The following is a 23,324-nucleotide window of genomic DNA, read 5'->3' on the forward strand; positions in this document are numbered from 1 at the left end:
TTTCCATTCAGATGAGCTCCCAAGCTATGTCTGAGGCATCTGTCGTTAGAATCTGACTTCGCCTCTGGCGGGTCACAGAGAGTCCCTTGTTTAGGTGACATTCCTGAGCCCACCACAAAAATTCCTTTTGAATGCAAGGTATTATTTGAATGACAGTGTCCAGATCCTGGCAGTGCTGTGTCCATACATTTTGAGATACCATTGTAGCTTCCTCATATGCAGTTTGGCATTGGGAAGCACCAGAATACAAGATGCCATGAACCCTAATGCTTGAAGGACTGTCCTTGCAGTCAGCACGGACTGATGAGATAGTTGATGGAAGTAAAGGGATAGACTCTTTTGTTTGTCCGGGGTTAAAGAGGCCATCTGGGCTGCTGTATTCAGTCTCACACCCAGAAAGCACATGTCTTGAGAGGGTACTAGACTGGACTTTATTTCGTTCACAGAATACCCCAGGTATCTTAGCACTGCTATCACATAATCCAGATGCTGAAGAAGCTCGTCCTTTTCTTGAGCCAGAATCAGACAGTCGTCCAAGTAAGGATAGATTTGTATTCCTTTTAGCCTGAAAAAGCTACAACTGGAGCCAGAACTTTGTGATGAATACTCTGGGCGCAGTAGATAAGCCAAAGGGCAATGCAGAGAACTGATAATGGGAATTTTACTTCCTGCAACTGAGTCTGATAGGCACATGAAGGTAAGCCTCCTTGAGATCTAAAGTTACCATCCAGTGATCTTTGCCCAGCAGAGGTAAAAGCTGTTGTAAACGTCAACATTTTGAACTTGGGAATGTCCAAATAAGTGTTGAGGATAGACAAATCCAAAATTGGTCTCCACGTGTTCCCCTTTTTGGTACTAGGAACAGGCGAGAATAAAATCCCTAGCCTTTTCTGGCACAGAACCGGCTGAATGGCCCCTATCTGGAGCAACAGAGAAATTTGCTTGTGAGCCTCTTTTCTTTGTAGAGGAGGAATGTCTGGCATGCCTTTGAAAGGAGGCAAGGTATGGAAATAAAACCTGTAACCGTGGTGAGCGATATCCAATACCCATCTGTCTTGGGTAATAACACTCCAGTTTTCTTTGAAAAGTGCCAGCCTTCCTCCCAAAGGTGCTGGCTCTGGCAGCTGAAAAGGCAAGTCATTGGGTCTGCTGGACTGACCCCTGCCCTGCCAAGAGACTGGGGGGGGGGCGACTGCCTGCTCTAGGGCCTAAAAACCTTGAGCTCTGCCCCTACCACGTCTAGATCTACCCCTAGACTGAGAATCATAAGAAGGATAAGTCCACCCCTTAGTAGGCCAATTTCTACTAAACTTTGGAGGCTGAACCTGCAAAAATCTTTAACAGTCTGCATAGACTTAGCCTTGTCCTCCATTTTATCAGATTGTAAAGGAGCATCTAAAATCCTTGTCTTTACATGTTCAGCTAAATTCTGATCCTTGAGCCAGAGAACAGAACCAGTGGCTGCCACCCTCAAGAGGCCTGTACAGCATCAAAACCACATTGCAAGGAATGCTTACCCACTTGTTCAGAAACATGAACTAAATCCTGCAACTCTTTACTACAAATACTACCTTCCAGAGCATCTACCTTAGACTTCAATTGTGAAAGGAGATAATTTTGGTATTTCAACATGTGAAACTGGCAATTCAAAGCCGTGGAAGAAGTATACACCTTTTCCCCATCTATCCAAAGCCCTTGCCTCTTTATCAGAAGGAACAGGATTTTTAACACAGAAGCCTTAACACCTTTAGGGCCCCCTGAGAAGCGTTTTCTGGGTCTGCCCTGGGACTCTTAAAAGATACTTATGAGCTCAGGAGGCAAAGAATCAGGTTCAGGGAAGCCTCTGCAAAAACATCCTCGGCCTATGCTGGGTAAGCCTTTCCTAGAATCAGAGGATCTTGACCTTCCCATTTAAAAAATGCTCTCATGGAATGAAGGGTCTCTGAAAAGAAAAATCCTCAGGAGGGAAGAGAAGAAGGTGTAGAGTCATCTACATCAGAATCAGAATAAGGAAAGACTCAGAAGCCTCGAACACTGCTCAAAACTTTCAAGCTCAGGTTCCACCCTAGGCCTCTTATCAGGGGTAAAGAACCTCTAATCATAGTAATCAAATCTTCCATTTTTTAAGCATGTTGTTCTTAGGCAGAGACCCCTGAAGAACTAGGGAGACCCCACTGAAGTTAACCCTGGCCTACCTCTAGAAGGAGCCTTGGAAACAGAAGGAGGGCCTAACCACCTTAGGAAGGGAGGGAGAACAGCTACCTGAGAAGCCCCTTCAGCCTGGCCTACCTCCTGAGAGGACACATCTTGTAACAGTAAAGTCTCACCCTGAGAATCCAAAGGAACTTTGCTTTGTCCTTGCTTTTTTTAGAGAAGGCGGGCCGGGAGCATCGACGGCATGTTGTATACTAACGCTCCCAAAACTAACCTGGCACAATCTAATCTTCTCTTAATAGTGCGTTTGTTAAATCCAAGGTATACACAATGTATGGTAATCTCTGTTAGGACTGCAGCAATGTGAGATGAAGAACATCTACAAATAAGCTTCTAAAATCTATCCTGCATTTCTGGAGACCATGACTGACCTTTTTTCAGAAAATGTCTTAGAATATACACTCCTCTTACCTATATCTTTAGTGTCCCATTTTTTGTCTGTTCAATTTCATGCTCTGCTCACAGAAGCTAAGTTGTCTCTATGGATAGAAAGAATTTCATTCTTTCTGCAGATGACATTTGTCTTATCATATCTTTCTTTTTTTTTACAAAATACTTGAGAAAGTTATAACAAATCAACTAACAGAACTGGTTAGGAATGAGAAAAGAGTCAGCTAACAGAATTCCTGATGTTTTACAGCCTTTTAAATGTTATTCACATTGTTTTCATAAGGTCTCAACACCTCTGCCTTTCTACCTTCTCTGTATGATATCACACTTAAATAAGCGGAAGGAGAAAACTAATAGAGTTGTGTCCATAGACATAAGCAACATTTTTTTCTCACCATTTTCTGCTAAAAGAATTTAAATTTTGTTGTTTGGCATCTACTTCTCTGAAGTATAGGCCAACACTAAGGGACTCTGGCTAACAAAGCTCGTAGATGACTGCAAACAGGGAACCATTATTGAATCCCCAAATTATGCGGATATTCTACAAAAGGGCCTTACAGAAACAGATGCTTGGTACCAGAGCCATGGGCTCAAGCTCAATGCCAAGAAATGTATAGTTATCCCCTTTGGGAAAAAATGTACCCGTGAATTACCACATAGGTGGCAGTACACTAAACACCGAAAGTGGATAAGGGACTTAGGGACTCAGGTAGACAGTGGTCTCACTTTCAATAACCACATCACCACAACAGTCAGGAAATCCTTCTATGTGGCACACCTCATCACTAAGGGCTTTTCATCCAGAAAAAAGGAGGTCATTGTCCCACTGTACTTATCCATCATTACACCCATTATAGAATACAGCGCCCCATTTGGTATGTACCTCTCAAGACATCTGCAATAACTGGAAAGGCAGCAGAAATACCTCACTAAAAGAATCACAGGCCTAAAGCAGATGCCTTATGCTGACCATCTAAAAAAACTCCACCTATACTCTGTCGCATATCGTCTACTCAGAGGCGATCTCAGCTTAACATACAAGGCCATGTCAAACCCGATGCTTTTGGACATGCTACACTTAAAGAAATCCCAATCCCTCAGAGACACATGCTCCAAGGATCTAAACCTTGTCATCACAATGAACAAAACATGCTGGAGGGATAGGTTCCTGACCCAGAGACTCCCCAGACTCTGGAACAGACTGCCCGTACATTTCAAGCAGAGCGCCTCTTTGGCCCTTTTCAAAAGGAACCTTGACGATTGGATGGGAGATAGGAAATTCACCCCGGGGATCACGTCAGTCGCCCTGCTAGACAGGGGTCCAGGGAAGTAAATACTGTGGGAAGAAATAGCCAGGGAATTGTTATGGCTAGGCTTGTATAGGCCCTAGGGCCGATAGCCTAGTACCAACCTATGAACCTATGTTGGCTTCTTTAACACATTGACAGCTTACTGGTTTGTTACATATATATTTACTGCAGTACAACCACAGGCCTAGTACAGAACAAACTATGTATCTGTTTCTAACTTTAAGTAATGTCTCACAAGGGCCTGTTTTAGTTTTCTTGACTTTCTGCATATAAATCAATAACATTAAACCCAGTAAAAGTTGTGGCAATGCCAACTTTATACAAATATGATTTTAGCTAATTTACAGTTCTTCAGTCAGTCTTGTCCATAAGCTAACTGCTGTTTAGCCACCCATTTTGAACATCACGTTATATTTTTTAAAGTTGCAGGGAGACAGAGTCTATCCCAGTGAACATTAGGTATAAGGCAGAAACCAATCCTGGATGGGACACCACTGTAAGGCACATGTACAGTGCACCCACACATAAATGTAATATAAACCTCTTTCTCATCACTGCTCTAATTTAACCTCAGTAATCAGACAGTCTTCCAGTACTGACAATCCAGCATGGACAACGCTGGCTTAATTTCATTAATTTCCAGCTTTGTTTGGATATTTTATACTAGCTGGTGAAATGTTCTTCCTCCTATGTGGATAACTGACCTTTATAACTGATTAAATGAATTTGTGACAAAACAATTATCACTACCGCATCAGATTAAAAAAAAACTGAAGCCACAGTACTGCAGAAATAAAAAAAATGCAACATTAAAAGGGATAAAATAACAGAAATAGGAAGTGTTTTATACATAGGATATGGACTTTGCACCTCTGACCCTTCTTATTTTAACATGCTAATTCTATAGTTGTCAACTAATAAAAAAGGAAAACACTGGAAGGAAAAAGTGTTCCCATTTCCTATATTCAGCATTCACCTAACAAAAAAAACTACAATCAAACTTCACCTGCAATTCAGAAAGCACAACTACAAATAAAATTTTGCATTAACTCTTTCCCTTCATATTCACTTGCCAAAAAACTTAGCAGAAACAACAGAGTGGATGTTCACAAACTGTAGTAAAGATGGTGCTATTTGCTGTTACTGCTCTTTGGTGTTTGTATAGATAATTCCTGATGCGATAGAAGATGCAGTGATTAAACACCATGCACGCAATTACTTTTGGTTAAATTAATTAATCCAGCACTCGTACATGTACATATTTTTGTGAAATGCTTTTTGCCTCCATGCCCACTGACAAATGATCCAACCCCCTACTGATGTTAAATCCATTTGTTCTCCATAAATGGTTAACCCAGCATTAAAGTGAGAGGGAATCCTTTGGAGAAGCCATAATCTAAGCATCAGTACAAGTAGCTACGACCCTTGCTGGTATCCTAGGAATAAAAAGGTTTCCATAAGGTTGTCACCCCAGCCTGGTATCTTGACATGAATATCTGTACCACTCCGAAATATCCTACACCAGAACTGTGTAAATACATACTTCAAACCACATACTTTTAGGCCTACTTTCAGAAGTGATGTCATATGCATTTTAATTCTGAGGAAGTTCATTAGTACTGTTGGATGACAGCTCTTAGGATTAATAAATTCTTTCCATCGGTCAAACTAAGGAGTATTTGGTTTTAAATGCTGATAATAACTTCTGGGTAGTCATTTCAGTGACAGAAGAGCAACTTGAACCAGGAAGTGACTAAATGACACTGAGAGATGTGTCAGTGAACAAGTACATGATGTGCTTGTTCATAGGTTTATAGTTTAGTACTAAGCTAACTGCCCTTGCGAGCCATTTTAAGCCTAGCCAATTATCCCTTGTGAGACTCGAACCCTGCACCTTGTGTTTGTAAGGCAAACACCTTAGCCATTAAACCACCCTCCCAACCCTTGTGAGGTAACAAGAGCGTACTTCTGCACGTGTTTCAACCACATCTAAAACTGAATAGACTTTTCAGGTACAACTGAACACTGCAGAGCTTTGAAAAGTATCTGATTTTTCAGTGTCCCCCTGCATTATGAAAGAAGTGATTTTTACCTATTTCACTCTCAGGAGTTTACATGATTAAAAGTACAGCCTTCATTATTTACATAAATAAATTTATTTTACAAACTGCAAAACAGTATTTCCCTATCAGTGTATCTGTCCAATATGGTTTATGAAGAATAATTTGAAAATTTCTAACAAGTTAAAATACAACTTGAAAGGGATTTTCAAAGAAAGACTGACATTTATTTGCATTGCTAGTGGAATCTGTGTTCAGTACAATTCTATTCTTATGTTTAGTAAAGACTATATTGGTTCAAAATGACCTTTTCCAGAAGCCAGATATGGTACTACAGACATTTATGTTGACTTGAAATGATGATCTTCAGTTATTTGGCATTAGAAAGGTCTGACTCAAATGAAAAAGTAAAATGAAAAATAAAAAAACATCACAACTGATGGCACATCACAGGTGGTTAAACTCGCTGCTTTATTTCCTTGTCACAAACCACAATCATGCTGACAGCTGAACTTTATAAATTAATGGCAAACATAATGCAGGAATGCTTCTATGCCCCCAATTACCCCACTCCTAAGAATTTAGGATACTGACCTGGGAACTGGCTCAAGTCGATATTGGACCAGTCTAAATTGTTAACGATCCGAAAACTTTCTTTCAGTGAGTCAATGCTGGACAACCGGTCACTTGTCATACCTGAAACAATAGTTTTTAGAAAAAAATATATATATATTTAAAAAAATGAGTCAAAAATAGCTTCAGAAAATAATTCAGAATCTTACTTCTCCTACACATATTACTAACACTGTATTTCTAAGTCACAAATTGGACTCAACACTGGAACAATGACTGCAGCAAAGGAGGTACCCTGCACCTTGCATGTTGCACCTGTCTGTATGAAACCTACAAAGGTAGCTAGACAGCCAGCCTTTCACTCCATGTACCTATTGTAAAGAAGAGTCTTGATTTCAGCAGCTCAGGGCTAAGGTAACTAGGTGAACATGTATATGGACCATAGTCACAATGTGCAGGTTTAATTCAATATCTTTCCCTTTGGACCAAATGCTTCATCCCCTCAGCACCGCAGATAAAAGTGCAGTGACTCCAGTCCAGCTCTGAACTACACTGGTAAAGCAGATATTTTACTACACATGCGAGTATTACCTCTCAGTGATCTCACTGGCATAAAAAAAAACAAAAAAACAGGTGACTTCTTTGCTATAATGCCTTCTCACTATATTATTAAACTATAAAGTATAGTTTATGTGACATTTTCGTTTTGTAACAAAGACATATATTTCTAACATTTCATTTCTTACGGTGCTATTGGTTCTCAAGCAGTGAAGCTACAGTGAGTCAGATTTGTCACTGCTGAATCAATGCCCATAGAACTTAGTGGTCCCCTTACGATGAGGATGAAAAGATGCAGGCATGCTTATGAAAGGTGCAAATAAGCAGCAAGAAGATAATAGCCACTAAAGAACAGCAGAGCCTGGAATTAGGAGAAATGAAAGACCTGTCACAATACATAATACTGACTAAAATTACGTACGTGGACAGTACTTGTGCATTTGTTAATACAGCTGTACAGAAATGTCTCACTTATCCAAAAAACGTTGCTGTTCACTGGATTATGTACCATATGACTCAGCAGGATATCTTACAAATCAAAAGTATTTGCTAAATCAGATTGCTACTCATGATGAGGTACAACTGTGGAAGTAATTTACCTTTATAGCAGATGTTCAAGTGGGATCGCTGTTGCATTCATAACAGATGGGTAATCTGCTGCAGAAAATGCCTGATTTCTACAGCTCAACACCCTCTCTTACTTTGGAGGGGGTGATTCCAATTTACATAGGATGTCCATATGTTCCTGTTGTCAAAGTGTCATCCAAATATGCCTTCTACAGTACTTTCTTGCCCCATAACATGCAGGAACTGTAGCCCTTTCCATGAGAAGAGACCCTCCAGGCTATGAGAGCCTAGAAATCTTGTCCTCCCAAGGAAACCTACACAAAAAGAATCTGGAGGAATCAGGTTCCATTAGAATGCAGCAAGAACAAGGAATCAGGTAGGAAAGTGGGCGGCAGAGATTCTAATTTCCCAAACCCCAGACCCCGATGTTCAATTAGCACAGTGAGAATAGCCCAGAGGAAAGTAGTTTTGCCAAAAAGATCCCACTTGAATGTCTACTGTTAAAGATAAGCTAATTACACAACTGTACTGTGTTTCTAGTAAATCACTGCTGCAGTTGTAATAAGTAGAATGTTTCCCAAAACCATAACAAATGAGGGAGGTTGGCTATAACACACAAGAGGACTGTAGAATCTTCACCCTCAGATTGGCAGAAGCAATTACAGCCCTGACCCTGGACACAATGTCAACCTGTAGTGGTTTAGGAATGTGTGCATTGAAGGCCATGTGACTGCCCTGAGAATATCCTGAGTACTTACCCCCCCCCCCCAAGGAATTTAGTAATAACTGCTGTGCCCTTTGTAGAATGTAGCCTCACAGAAACTAGCAATGTCTTGCCACAAACTCAGTGATAACCCCTATGATAATAGAAAATACAATTAGATAGCCATTTAGAAATGGTTTCCTAGGCCACTGACATCCCCTCGCTCTGATAGCAGCATATCAGATAACAGTTGCTGTACATTTCTAATCTCCTTGCTTTTATATTGGTAATTTGAGCTAGCTACCACTGAATGTCCAGGGTGTGCATTAGTGCATTATCTCACTCTTGTTCGAACGCAAATTTTAAAAATATCTCTGTCACCACTTTTGGCTCAAATAAGGGGTTAGTATGAAACGTTGCTCTGTCAAAAAAAAAAAAAAGTGGTTCTTTGCACATACAGCCTGGCGAACAAAAAATCTCCCTTTTGATGAAATTACATCTGTAAGACGGGCAATTTTCCAGGTCACAGACTTGCAATGTTTAAGGCTACTTCTAGCTCCAAGGGTGACATGGTCAATGTACACAGCACAACATTTAAGTCTCAAGTTAGGATCACATCCTCTCTAGGGGGTCTGAAATGAAAAATGCTTCTCAGGAACAGTTTGGCAGGGGTTCTAGATGCTTGGGGGTACACAGGTAGGCAGGCTGATATTTCAATAATTTTAGTGTGCCTACTTAAAGTTGTATATGGCAAAACCTCTTATTGTCCCTGTGATTGCTTGCTTAAGTTTTGCTCATAAGTTCCTCATGGGCCTTCAGTGTGGTATAAGCTAGTCTAGTGGCAAACAACTAAGACAAGTACTTTAGAACCCATCTGCCATTTTTGGGTTATGGTTGCTACTCTTGCATCACAGAGAAAGTCTTCTTAATTGAACTAGGCTAGATTTCTCAGTACTTGGCCTCCTAATGTCCCTCTTCTGAATGAAGGTAATCAAATGAAAGGAAAGTCATATTTTCCATTCAGTAAGTCTAAACACTGACAAGCCTGGGTGTACATATCAAGGACCTCCCAACCCAACATCTGGAAAGCCTGTAGGCCAAACTCCTGCCATGCTGAGAATTGCTAACAAATGTGATTAATACAAGAATGAACTGGGGCTAGCAAGAACTAATGATGGCATGGGTGGAGCATATATATATGGGTCTGTTTCACAAGCACTAAAGACCACAATACCGAAGACGAGAAGGACGAGACAAAAACTCCGAAACTTCACATGAACAAACGACCACAAACCCGACATCTTTCCAATGGTAACTAACCACTCAGCCAAAAATGTAAGGAAAATACACCACACGAACTCCAGCCCACCCATGTAGGGGGCTGTTTCCCCCCCAAAAAAAACTAAATATACCACCTCAGGGATCGCACTACGGTGGGGAAAAGGTAAATTCCCCTTGTTGGCTAACTGGTTACTTACTGTTGGAAAGTTGTCAGCTATGTGGTCGTTCGTTGAAATGAAGTTTTGGATTTTTCGTCTCGGCCTTCTCGTCTTCGGTATTGTGGCATTTTGTGCATATGAAGTAGACCCATATATATATATATATATTTATACACACACACACACACACATATATACACTCTCTCACACACACACACATATATAGATATAGATATATATATATATATATATATATATATATATATATATATATGTCCTAGGAGAGGCTGCATCTACCAAGACAAGGGCTGCACGGTGTACAGCTCTGGATGTTCACAGGTAAATAGTAGACTAGCAGTCTGCAGACTATTACAAGCTTAGCTAATAAACAAAGGTCAGAATTAAACCTTGTACCTGTGAGGTAAAGACCTTAACCATTATGCCAACCCTGCCAAGGGGGGTGTCAGGCTCTGCCTGCAACAGAGTTACACCTGAAGAACATATGGAGGTATAAGAGGATACAGAAGGTAGGTTATCACCAGTACATAAGGTGGGGTTATCACCAGTACATAAGGTGGGGTTATCACTAGTACATAATTTTACTGAGCCCCCAAGAAATAAAATATAAATAAAACAGAAAAAGTAAAGCTTCTGAGGGCAAGCCAGATTATTTTTACATACAGAGGGGAAATCTGCATATGGTGTGGGGCAATTAAAGGTGCAGGAGGGAGATATATGCAGATGGCAGTTACAGTCCTTGAAGTGACGCAGAGAGGTGAACATGTTCAAAAGCAAGAAACACAACGAAAAGAAAACAGAAAAAATACTTCCTTGATGTCAGTTTGGTTCCTGTATCACGGTGGTTGGGACTTTCATGTGTTTTTCAGGTGAACATGTTCAGACAGCTCAATGTTCATATCATTTAAATATCTCAATAGGATCAAAGTTGAGTTAGATGACCAGAAGCAAACTGAGGGAGTAAATAAGCTGTGTGAAATAGGCCTAGGAGAGTACACTCAAGGCAAAGGACAATGCTAACACAGTAAGAACTGTAAAAGAAGATGTTCAATGCCTCTACACAGCAAAGTGAGGCTAGCAATTAAGGAAAAGATCTCATAAAACAGATGGAAAAGAGAGGTGAATAGGTAAATGAGGCACAGTGTTAGAAGATAAGTGGGAAGGAAATAAAGGAAGTTAAGGGAGTAAAGGGACAAATGGAAAGGGAGTGTGCAGAAGGGGGCCAAGGTATCAGCTTTTTCAGATATACGACACAAAGAAGAAATGAAGGGAAGATCAGACCCAGCCAAGGTGAGAAAAGTAGTGAGTGGCTGTTCAAAGAAAGGTCTATATCATTTCATCGAAACGTCTGACGTTCGAACACCATATGTTCAAACTTCACACCACGAACTGCAAAAACATCAAAGTCTTAAAACAGCGATTTTTCCCAGGGAAAAAAATCGCTGTTCCAAGAAACATACACGCAATACAAACACACCAAAACAACATCAATCCACACACATACACTCAAAATCCTACATCTAACCCTACACTAAACTGTACATACACTACTACCTATCCACTTACCTTAACCCAAACCCTAACCCTAAGGTCCGTCACTATCGCACACTCACCTGACCTGCACCCTAACCCTAACTCACCTATCCCACCCTAACCCTAAAGTCTTTCACTATCGGCACACCCACCTCACCCGCGTTCTAACATCCACACAATCTCACACTTACCTGAACCCAACCCGCAACTTCCCACCACAATCCTGATACTCGCGAAGTCACAGAAACGGCCCACTGAATTCTTTCCCTGGGAAAGAATTTGGTGGGCTGTGGCTTCATGATTACCAGTGTTTGAACTTTACAGTTCGAACATCTGGTATTCGATATTCAGCCGTTTCGACGGACTGATATAAACCCTTCACAGAAGAGTGAGAGAAGCAGAAGAACTGGATGAACACTCTACACCAGTCTGTATAAAGTAATGTAAGGGGAAGGTTTTATGCTGGAAAGGAGGTGCAACAGATTAGCGAGAGCACTTATCAAACCTCAGGTTAGATATGAAGAATGCTGAGATTTACATGATTCCATCAGGTAGTATAAAGCACAGAGACCAGATAAACTTTCTATTAGAGTCTTCTGAAATCTGTCCAGTGTGCGGGAACACCTCTGTTGAGGTTTTCGGTAGATCAGTGGGTACTGAAGAAACTGAACGTTTAAATATAATTCAGTGGCAGATTGGGTTAAGCCATACACGAATCTGAAAAAAGTTCACATTTCATTCCACCTGAGAATTGTTAATAATAATTTTGAGACTGCTTGTAGAGTCATAGATATTCCAAAGCCAATGAGTCTCATGACCAATTTTGCCATGACCATACCCTCTCTCATGCAGCACCTCTTTTCTCCAGGAAGGTCATACCAGTCAATCCTGGGGTAAATATGTGGATACCCACCCAGTCATGTTTAAATGAAGATAGTCACACTGCTTAACATGCAGAAGAAGATGATTTGGGAGGTGCTGAGTTATAAACCTGTGATCCATCATGTTTTATTTATCTGTTAGTTACAATGTTAAGATGTAGGTTTATGGTTCTACTATTGGTGGAGATATTGATCTGGGGAGAAACAGGAGGCTCAAGATAATTGAGTCTCTAATAGTGTGGTGACAAGACAGAGATCTGCTCTCAAAAGTCTACAAGACTCTGAATAAGGGATAGGGCTTCCATCCTCTATTGTAAGCTTAGGGACTTTAGGCCTGTGATCTTTTTTGCTTAAGAACCTTGGGGTCTTTCTTGTTGTTTGATATGCTTAGTGAGATCCATAGGGGTCACTGTAGTTGAGGATTGTCCTGTTCAGTGCTGAATATGAAAGACTGATTTTCTCTCTACACGTTCATATTTCTTTGTCGATTAGCTGGGCTACATAAAAGGATTTCCTGACAACCATTGATAATCAGAACAGATGGTGCTATCATCCCACATGCCTAGGTCCATGACTACATTTTTATGTAGAGGTGTGTTCTAGAGAAAGTATGATGAGAGGAGGGGCGTCTACCAAAAGTGACGACATTGCACTTTTTAGCATTTAGTTTGAGCATATTTTTAGTTCATCATGAGTTTACCAGGGCAAGTTCATTCTAGTGGGTTTGGGTGCCATATGATGACTTAAAAACAATACACAGTTTGCAACTGCCTGCAAACTTTGTTAGCCAGGAGTCTTGACACTCTCTGCTTGATGATCAGAAAAGTAAATACCAAAAAGGAGTGGTCTCAGCACTAGGCCCAGAGAGACACAGCTGGACATATTACTACTCTGTGATGATGCATCTACAAGTCACACTGTCTGGGCTCTGGCCTTCGGCCATTTTCTTAGCCATTTTAACACATGAGTAAGCTATTTCTGAGAAGTACACTGGAAAGGTGATGTGTTAAAATCCATTTACTCTTCTATTTACTTATCCATTTGTTTCTTTACTTGTAGAAGCACCTAAGGAACAGAATACAGCAAAAGTCTTATCCTTTTACAAGTAAAGGAAAAATACAAGGAACTAAAAGCTAGCTAGCCTAACAGTAGTTGCAGGGAAAGTCAATGAGACAAAAAAGAGGAACACAGGAACACTGAATCATACCAGGCAAGAGATCACGGTGACCATAAGATGCCTAGCATATACACTTTTAAACAAACTTAAAAGTGTTTGCCACCATTTTTAAGTACTTAATAGTATTCACTTCATAAATTGAACAGGGCTGTATATGATAAACCTGATGTAAATTTGTATCTACCCATCCAGTCATCAAGACTAGCCTTACAGGTAACCAGTGTAGCACTTTAAAACATAGTGGTAACTTGTTCCATAGGCTAGGAATACATTGAGTTAGGAATCTGTCACTCCAGCAGGTCTTATTTGTAGATGCAGATTTTGGTCTCTAGTGTGGGTGCTTGTAAAGCCACTGGTTTTGCAAATAAATAGGAGGTCAAATAGGACTAGGTCTTTCATGGCTTGAAATGTGAGAAACAGGTCACTTCACAGCAATCTGTAGGCTACCCAGAATTGGAAGAATTTCTGTCTGTGTTTTAAAGATTTAAGACCTTTAATTTTCCTGGTTAGAAATCTTTGGGGCCTTTCCAGTAGTGTGACATGTTTGGCTTTATATGTACTAAACGGGGCACTGGGTTCAATGATGGGTCTGATAAGGGAAGAGTATGGTGGTAGGATGACCTCTTTAGATCTTGAAGATATTCCATTGGAAATTAAATGGGCCAGATTGAAGGGTTTTGTGGCTGTGGTGGCAAAATGATGCTTGAATGAGAGAGTTATCCATACAAGAACCTAGGTCTCCTACAACTGTATTTGTCTGAAGGGAGTACCATTTATAACATATGAGGCTGGAACAGCATTTCTGCCAAATGCTACTGTGTTGCACTTTTTTTTATTTAACTTGAGACCATTTTTTATACACCATGTATGTGTATATTTTATCAATTGCTGGAGCTGTTTTGTATCAGTGGGTGAGCGGCAACCAGCAAACCTGGTCAAGTGTACTTCTGGAATATTGGCTTAGATGTCTGCATAGTAAATGGCAAATGGGAGGGGGACCAAAACTGCCTAGTGGCACCCCATTAGTTAGAAATTTATATTCATAGAGGGAGCCAGCAATGTTCACAACTTGGAATCTTTGTATAGTCAGTGTGTTGCAATCCAGCAGATGAAACAGGGGTTTACATTAAGCGTGTTTAACTTTTCAATAATACCAGCATGGTGGATTGTGTCAAAAGCCTTAGGCAGGTCGAGGTACGCAAGCGATCTACACAGAATGATCACTGTCCACAGCCCCTCTAACCTTTTCAAAAAAGCTTACTAGGCACATGAGAAAGGACCTTGCCTTCTCAAAACCAAACTGACTGGGATCTAGATCAGTTAGGTTACCCATGTCTGCATAAATGAGTTCTGCTATTACACATTCCACGGTATTACATACAAGACTGGTAAAGCTGATGAGTCTATATTTACCTGCGTCTGTACAGGGGCCACCGTTGTGTAGGGGAGTCACATTATCTGTTCTCCAGGGATAAGGAATAAAGCCTATATATAAGCTGAGGTTGAAAAGTTACAGTGCAGACTCAGATAATGCATTCTTTGCATTCCTGGCACTAATGAAAATACAGCCTGGTAAGCTGTCTGGTCTTATGGAAACATTATTTTTCGCCTCTGACAGTGATTCTAAGACTGTTTCAAGGTGATTACAGGGGAAACTAAGTTCTCAAGGACTGCAGTGCTAACAATATAGGTAGAAGGGGCAAAATTATCACTGGACCTGACTGATGACATATTAGCTATATCCTTGGGGTCAGAATGGGTGGTATTATTACAGCTGAGCTCACTGCATTGCAGGACATTATTCCGTAACTTTCTGACACAACTGAAGAAAGTTTTGTAGCTTCCTTTGGAATCTGTAGCAACCTTAACATCATACTCTGCTTTACATTTTCTATTGCTTTGCTAGAAATCACACATGTCCAGCACAGCAATTAACAATAGCTTATATAAAAAAAGAAGCTTCCAGCTTAATTGGATCCAGTTTTATGATTATAACCCAAGAGAACTTGGCAGCAGTAGATGTAAATTACTTGGACTTTACCAAATTTGTTTCAGTCATTCACAGGCATGTGCAAGAAGACTGGCAGGGATGGGAACAAGACTGGCACTGATGGGAACAAGACTGGCAGGGATGGGAACAAGACTGGCACGGATGGGAACAAGACTGGCAGGGATGGGAACAGGAAAAAGAATAAGTAACTGGAGTGCTATACGGCTGAATGGTAGAACATGAAACACTGGGGCAATGTCACCAATAAATGCTAGCATGCCATGTTACTTTTTCTCAATCTGCTGCACATTTCTGCAAGTTTCAGTTTCACAGTATAGATTCAAGTTGCACTCACCTTCGCAGTTGCATCCTAAATAACAACGCTTTAGTTCTATTATGGCTGCCATCAGTGCCTTAGTTCTATTACAGATGCAATCAGTTCCTTAGTTCTATCATGGCTGCCATCAATGCCTTAATTCTGTCATGGCTGCCATCAATGTCTTAGTCCTCTCTTGGTTGCTATCAATGTCTTAGTTCTATTATGGTTGCCATCAATGCCTTAATTCTATCATGACTGCCATCAATGCCTTAGTTCTGTTATGGCTGCCATCAATGCCTTAGTTATGTTATGGGTGCCATCAATGCCTTAGTTATGTTATGGGTGCCATCAATGCCTTAGTTATGTTATGGCTGCTATCAATGCCTTAGTTATGTTATGGCTGCCATCAATGCCTTAGTTCTATCAAGTCTGTCATCAGTGCCTTACTTCTATCATGAATGCCATGCCCCTGTTTTATACTCACCCATGCCAGCAGCTGTCATTGGTGGGTGTGGAGCTGGCTGATGATAACTGTGCTGCACCGTATGGTGGGGAATACCATTGCCGTAATTCTCTGCCTGTTGTTTGCCCTGGCACCCCATGGGAGTTGGGGTGTGCAAAGGAGTGTGCGGAGCCTGCTGGTACATGCAGGAACTTCTCAGTGACTGCTGCACCCCATCACCTGTCATGTTCATGAGCGCTGAAAAGAATTCAAAATACATGGTTAAAAAAGCTGATTTCACTCATGTTACCATTCTATCACTGTGACATATGGTGGATGTTTGCAACATAACTACAGGTAATCTACAGCTGAGAACAGATAAGTCACTTAAGGTCTAAAATGGTTAGAGTTCAGCCATATCCAATGAATGGCAGCATACATGTATTTCTTACCCAGACCTCTTGACAGTAGATAAGACACCTAGTGATTGTTTTGGCAGAGCAAAGTCTTACATGATTTACAGTAAATATCTGCTTTGTCATCTTGCCTTTTATTCTGCTCAGTTAGATGTACCTCTCACGATAAGGAAATGCCATACTATACTGTGAAGTTCATGTCCATCTGTGATAAAGTCTTCTGATTTTATCCACAGATTTGTTTCTCCTGATCTAAATACTAACTGCTTAATTTTGCTGTTACTACCAAAACTGATATCTTTAAACAAATAATTCGCAAACAGAGCTGATAATACATTTAAGATACTGTCTCTGTTGAGGTTTTCTATTCTAAAACTGAGACTATCGGCTTTAAAATATTAACTATAACAGTTGCCTTCTTTTCTCCAACTGAAGTTTAATACAATGAAAGTTCACAAACATGCATATACTGCAATTTATGATTGTCTCCCACACCCACGTACCCATGAAGTGTAAATCAAAGATACAGCTACATGACAATTGAAGTTGTTCTCAGTGATGGACAAGGTAAAAAAAAATGGATCTCCTAAAAACTGGAAAGCAGCAAACTCGTCTGGCCAGAAATCTTGTTGTTAGTGTGCCTATTAAGAAGTTGGAAGTAGGAGGAGAACCAGTTAGCTCTGCTATCAGGTTTGGAGGAGGACACTGGGCAGGAGCAAAAGAAAGTAACATTGGCTGAAGATGAGAATTTAAATGTAGCTCTTTAGGGTCTATATTATAACAACAAATGATCAAATGTTGTTATATCGAACTCTAAAGTTCAAATTCACAAAACATCAAACAACCAGAACAAAAAAAAAAGACATTAAAACATTGCATAAAGTGGGGGCTTCACCAAGACACTTCAACGTGGGCTGTGCTAACACCCCCTATGTAAATATACCAACTCTGAAATTGAACTACTGTGCCGAAAATGGCAAAGTGACTGAAGTGGCCAAGCTTCTTCTTTCCCATGGAAAGAATTAGCTTATATGCCGCTTCGTCATTTTGCCTTTTCGACATTTCAAGTTCAACCAAGACACATTCGACAAAATGCGTCTTCAGTCATCTGATAGGAACCCTGTTTACTAATGGTTTGTGCAAGCAGATTCAAAAAGATTCTTTGTCACTAGTCTAATTCTGACATCTCAAGCAGAAAATTTTGACCAGCAGATCAGTGGTAATGTTTCCACATTTAAAGTCAGTAATGGCTGGTAAGACAGATTTTAAAAACGATATGGTTGAAGTCACTCTGTTGTCACTAGAGAGCCATTCTACTGACAAGGTAGTGGCAGTTAGTTATTCAGATTTTTTTTTACTACAATTCAAAATAATGTTCAATTAATAACATGAATTAAAACCTTAAACTTAACAACCTATAATGAGATTTAGTAAGCAATTGCTAAAGGGTATGTTGGCAAAGAAATAGACAACTGAGCTGTACAATTAAGCAATAACCCATGACTGGGTGTAGGTATATCAGGATTTACCCATGGCTGGCGTGGTTTGATCACAAGGGTGAAGCCCGAATGATTAAACAATGCAAAACTGCTGTCATTATAATCCACCAATGGTTTACCACTGAAATTTCGCCATGCAATTGCACGGTTATGAAGTATTCAAACTACTTCATATGTGTGCAAGTTACATGAGCGAACATTATATTTGCAAATGGACTGTGCATTCGCAAATGTAACATTCGATTAAGTACAGGGATCGCAGTACAGTGCGGTTAGGGAAATACATCCCTTTCCTCATTGTAGTGTGATCTCCGAGTTGGAATATTAAGCTGGGGGGGTGTCGGGGGGTGCAGGGGGGCTTGCCCCCCTGCATAAACGGCATGTTAGGTGTATGGATTAGGGAGTTACGGCAAGGGTGGCATTGTTGTTAATGCTGTAAAATGTCGTTGTCGACATTTTCAGCATTAACAGCTGTTTTTCGACAATGGGGCCGTTAGGTTATTTGTACTTTTGGCAAAACTATTTGCTGATTAGTACCGTTGTTTTTTTTTTTAATTTTTTACATTTCGATAGTAAACCTCCACCAATATATGTACTCAATAACTATGGCCACTAAATCGACTGAGTACAAATCACATGTCTGATTGTAAGTTAAAAAGTCATTAGTATGTCTTTGTAGGTCTAGTGAGTATTTATGTAAAGAAAATTGGAATATTTTGCTGTGGCCATTTTTTTACAATCAGACATGTTTAAAATATTCTTGTTTAATACAGCAGCATTTGTTAGACTGTAATTGAAACGTGTAGTTTTGTACTTTTCTAGTAAGCAGTGAAACTAAATATATAAACCAACAATGACAAAAAACGCTAATTTCAGAGCATTTCAACCATAAAAGGCCACTCAAACTGCTGTCATGCTCAATGATACTTAAGCAGCCAGACTTTATTCTTTTGGTGCATTCTTGATTTACAACTGGCATGCTGACCAGGCTATCCAATCAGCATGTTCGTTTTTGAATACAAATGAGCCACCATTGTATAATACAGATAAACACTTAATGATCAGTTCACTACTGACAAAGCTGCCTTGGCTTTTAGCCAGAGAGATAGTCATTTCATTAAAGTACCCATTAAAAATTAAAAGGTTACTGGAAGAAGATGACTGACTAAACTGATGACCAACTGTGCACCTTATGTTACTTGAGGGAACACTTGAAGCCAGGGATGCTGTACGAGTAAGAGGGCACGAGAGGGCTTTAAACAAAGGAAGGGTGAATCACCATTTTATTTTGTGTTAACAAATGTGACAGTTATAAATTGAAACCCCTCATGATTAGGAATACCAGACTGCTTAGATGTTTTCATTGTGTGAATATAAAATGCTTCTTTCTAGATAAGCTGACAGAAATTGAATGCACAGACGCCTTGTTCTGTGTTTACATGCTGGTTCCATAAATCTTTTATTTCAGCCATAAGAGCCTAACTGCACACATTAATGCAATAGCAAAAGTCTGTCTTCATTTTAGATAAATGTCCTTCCCAGCCGCCAGCCAAAGAACTTGCGAGCTGTGACAGCATTATCAAAGTCTTTTGTCTGCCAAAGAGCACAACTGCAGAAATACAACCACTTGATTAAGGTATATGTATCTGGTTCATTTCTCCCCAGACCTCCGCTGAAAATGGGCTCTGCCCCAGTCAGACTTTCCCTGTAAACAAATGTTAAATAAATAAAGTATAACTTCTGTGTTCATGCAAAACTACTGCGAAGAATTGATAAAAAGAGTAATGGCGGGTAACATCAACACTGACAGAACACTCGAGTCACTAATCTTGAAATAAGTTTATCACATGGGAGGAAAGGTGTGGAATGCTGTCTTAATAACCTGTGTAGAACAGCATTACTTTAAAGGTCTAGGAATAGATTTCCAATCAGCAGAATCTGTTCCTGAGGATGATGAATGTGGAGAGCAGTCTGCTTCATTTATGAAGATGATGTTAGTCTGGGTAAGGAAGCATTGCAGCAATGTGAGAGTGGTGACATTCTAAATGTTCGAAGATCACATTGCTGCAGTCCTTACATATGGGTAGAATCCCAAAGGGAGGATGGCAAACTATAAAGCATTAGGAGCTGCCTGCATGCCTGTAAAATAAAATTGGCAAAAATCCAGCTAGATTTAGAGAGTAAGTGGAAGGGTGGTAATTTTAGAGAAAGTATGCACTGAACTCCAAGTAGCTGCTTGTGGCTAGTGCCCTAGTGGAATCTCCCCTAAAATGCTGGAATCTTAGCTTACCAAACAAAACCAAACAGAAAATAATAAAATTTGAAATCACTTTTGCCCTTGAGGTTTTGAAACAAAAACAAAAGCAAACAAACAAAACAACTGCCTGAGCTGCTTGGTTCTGCTCAAATAATATCGCAACTGCAAATAATATGTGTGTGTATTGCAAATATCCAAGTCCTTTTTTCCTTATTTTTTTATAAAAGTAGGCAAATAAAAAGTAAATGGATATGTTTAGTTAAAGCCACAGAAGAACACATAACCACTTAAAGCATAAGGTTAGTACGCAAAGACACCTGGAAAAGGAAATTAAGAAAGGCTCAACTGCCATAACTGCCATGAAATTGAAACTTCTTCGCAGAGAGGTAATGGCCAACAAAAAGCAGTCTCCATGAATAATATTTCAACTCTCTCCCTGCACAGGCTCAAAAGGTTGTTGTAAGTGAGTTCTCCAACACAAGGTTCCAATTGAATGAGCATCCACTTTCCAAGCTGTGGGATGGAAACCTTTTTGTGCAAAACTTTGGCAGCTGGTAATTTAGTGGCCTTTTCCTAATCAGAGAGTCTGACCTTCCCACTTAAAATGTTCCCTCATAGAATGAAAGTGTCTCTGAAAAGAAAAATCCTCTGGAGGAGAAGCAGAAGAGTGGAATCATCTGCATCAGAATCAGAATAACCACCTCTGCAAAATCAAAGTCTCCCCCCTGACTCCAGAGAAGCCTGGAATTCTATCGATGATGACTGTCCCATTTAGTTGCATGTCACAGGTGAGCAGATTGTTGCTAATGGTCTCAGACAAAATGCATCCAAAGTGTCTAGCACAACTGATGTTACTACAGAAGACAATGAAGATGATGATGACCTTCCCATATTCAGAGGTGTCTGAGGCTTTTAAACACCTATAAAAGACTAAATTACTGCAGATGACATGGCTAGAAGGTCAGGATGTGGAGTGTTGGAATATATCAGCTATGAAGCATTCTTGACTTGGCAAAGAACTAGTGTAGCCAAATGATGCTTTTAAATTTTACTAAGAAATTATTACATGCTCTTAATTTGTTTGACTGCCCCTTCAAATAAATGAGAATAAAACAAATAAATACAAATGCATGCATCATTATTTTATTTATTTGTTTTGATTTAACCATTTGCAGACTGTTAGAAGACAACAGTTTATTTGTTTATCATTGTTAACCAGGTTGGTGTACTGGTCCAAAAATTATTTTTAGGTATTAAAAAAAAACAGTGACAGTGAAGTTACATCAATGTGGAATATATATAAAAGAATAATAAATGATAATTCTGACACACTAAATAAAATTAGACAGCTAATCAGTTAGAAATAAATATATGGCATATAGTATAGAATACTTATAGCAATAGAAAATAACTAAATAGAAGATAAGTAGTATATAGTCAAAGCTAACCGCATAAGTACGCCAAACAATATAGCAACCGTAAGTAGTCAAAGCTAACCGCATAAGTACGCCAAACAATATAGCAACCGTAAGTAGTCAAAGCTAACAGCATAATTACGTCAAACAATATAGCAACCGTAAGTAGTCAAAGCTAACCGCATAAGTACGTCAAACAATATAGCAACCGTAAGTAGTCAAAGCTAACCACATAAGTACGTCAAACAATATAGCAACCGTAAGTAGTCAAAGCTAACAGCATAATTACCTCATAACAATATAGAAACCGTAAGTAAATCAGCAATGAAGAATTCAATGTAGGTAATGTACATCACACCCATCACTTTCATTGTCTTACATGCAGTCTATACTCCCTACTAAAAAGCGGCACTTAAGATGGCTGACTGCTGTTAGATAACTGTTAAAGTCAGCCATTTGCTAAGAAACATTTGTAGCAATTTGCTTTTATTAGGTGCGTCTTCAGTAATTTATCAAGTTATTTATATTATTAGTAGCTCTAATACTGTCAGGGAGGTGATGCCAAACAGCAGGTACCAATTTCGTAAATTATTTCTCTACGATTGCAAATGCAAAGGGGGGGGGTCTGTTGAATCTTATGTTTGAAGTTAGAGCTCAGTTATGCTTTCCCTCAAAAGTCCCGTAACACTGCCACCCCACATTTATCACAACTGCATTCTTTGGACTCTGACAAGTCACATTGTATAGAAGTCTATCAGAATATGCACACTTGTCAAATGAAAAACTAATGACAGTGTTCCAGTCAATGAGGCACATTTAGAAGATCCAAGCACTAACTATTGAATGAAGAAGGTTAGGTGATTTGGATATAAACCTACAAACTGAAAGTATATGTACTGAACAATTCTGAGCAGCACAACTTTTCTTTCCTGTAGCTGAGTGTGGAGATGAACAGATGGACAAAATGTTGGAAATGCTAGTTATATCACAGCCAGACCATGGTGAAATAGGGCCCTAGAGAAAAAAATTGACCATAGTCCTCCCTGCAGCCATTCCAGTTTCCCATTAATTCTCTCTCTCTCTCTCCCCAGTTACTGCAAACACTATTCAAAGCTGTCAGTCTGCATACAACTTTTTTCTTTACTTTTGAAATGATTACAGAAAAGTGTATTTAATTTAAAACTTAACATATCTATCCTTTGTTGACGAGGTTAGTCCCAAGACCAGACATGGTATTTATACTACTGGGGGAAACTTGGCCAGGGCATCTGCTAAGGGGTCTTTCACAGCCACCCTCACTACCACCAACTCAGGCAGATGGAGAAAGTGGTTTAACATCTCAGCTGATGGAAGATACACTCAGGAGTGCATCACCTCTCTTATGCTGCATTGCATCTAGATGGTGTGGGAATAGAACTGACAACGTTCTGCAGCAAAGGCAAGAATGCTGCCTGTTCCACCAGCAACACTGCTTTCAAATTTTATAGCACAAACCGACAATGTTCTGCAGCAAAGGCAAGAATGCTGCCTGTTCCACCAGCAACACTGCTTTCAAATTTTATA

The 23,324-nt window shown here is 39.8% G+C and overlaps 1 protein-coding gene across 4 annotated transcripts in view; it reads right to left on the reverse strand.

Moving 5' to 3' along the window:
- The window catches only part of FOXJ2 (forkhead box J2), a 1,179,137-nt gene that overhangs the window by 108,760 nt on the left and 1,047,053 nt on the right, over positions 1 to 23,324 (reverse strand). For all 4 annotated transcript variants that reach the window (XM_044079672.1, XM_044079673.1, XM_044079674.1 and 1 more), the window contains 2 exons: positions 16,217 to 16,432; positions 6,569 to 6,670 (listed from right to left, as the gene is read on the reverse strand). In XM_044079672.1, the coding sequence (XP_043935607.1) occupies positions 6,569 to 6,670; positions 16,217 to 16,432 (318 nt within the window). The remainder of the gene's footprint in view (positions 1 to 6,568; positions 6,671 to 16,216; positions 16,433 to 23,324) is intronic.

The sequence above is a fragment of the Protopterus annectens genome, chromosome 8.part0 (genome assembly GCF_019279795.1).
Source record: "Protopterus annectens isolate FY-2018-M chromosome 8.part0, PAN1.0, whole genome shotgun sequence".
Classification (NCBI taxonomy): domain Eukaryota; kingdom Metazoa; phylum Chordata; order Ceratodontiformes; family Protopteridae; genus Protopterus; species Protopterus annectens.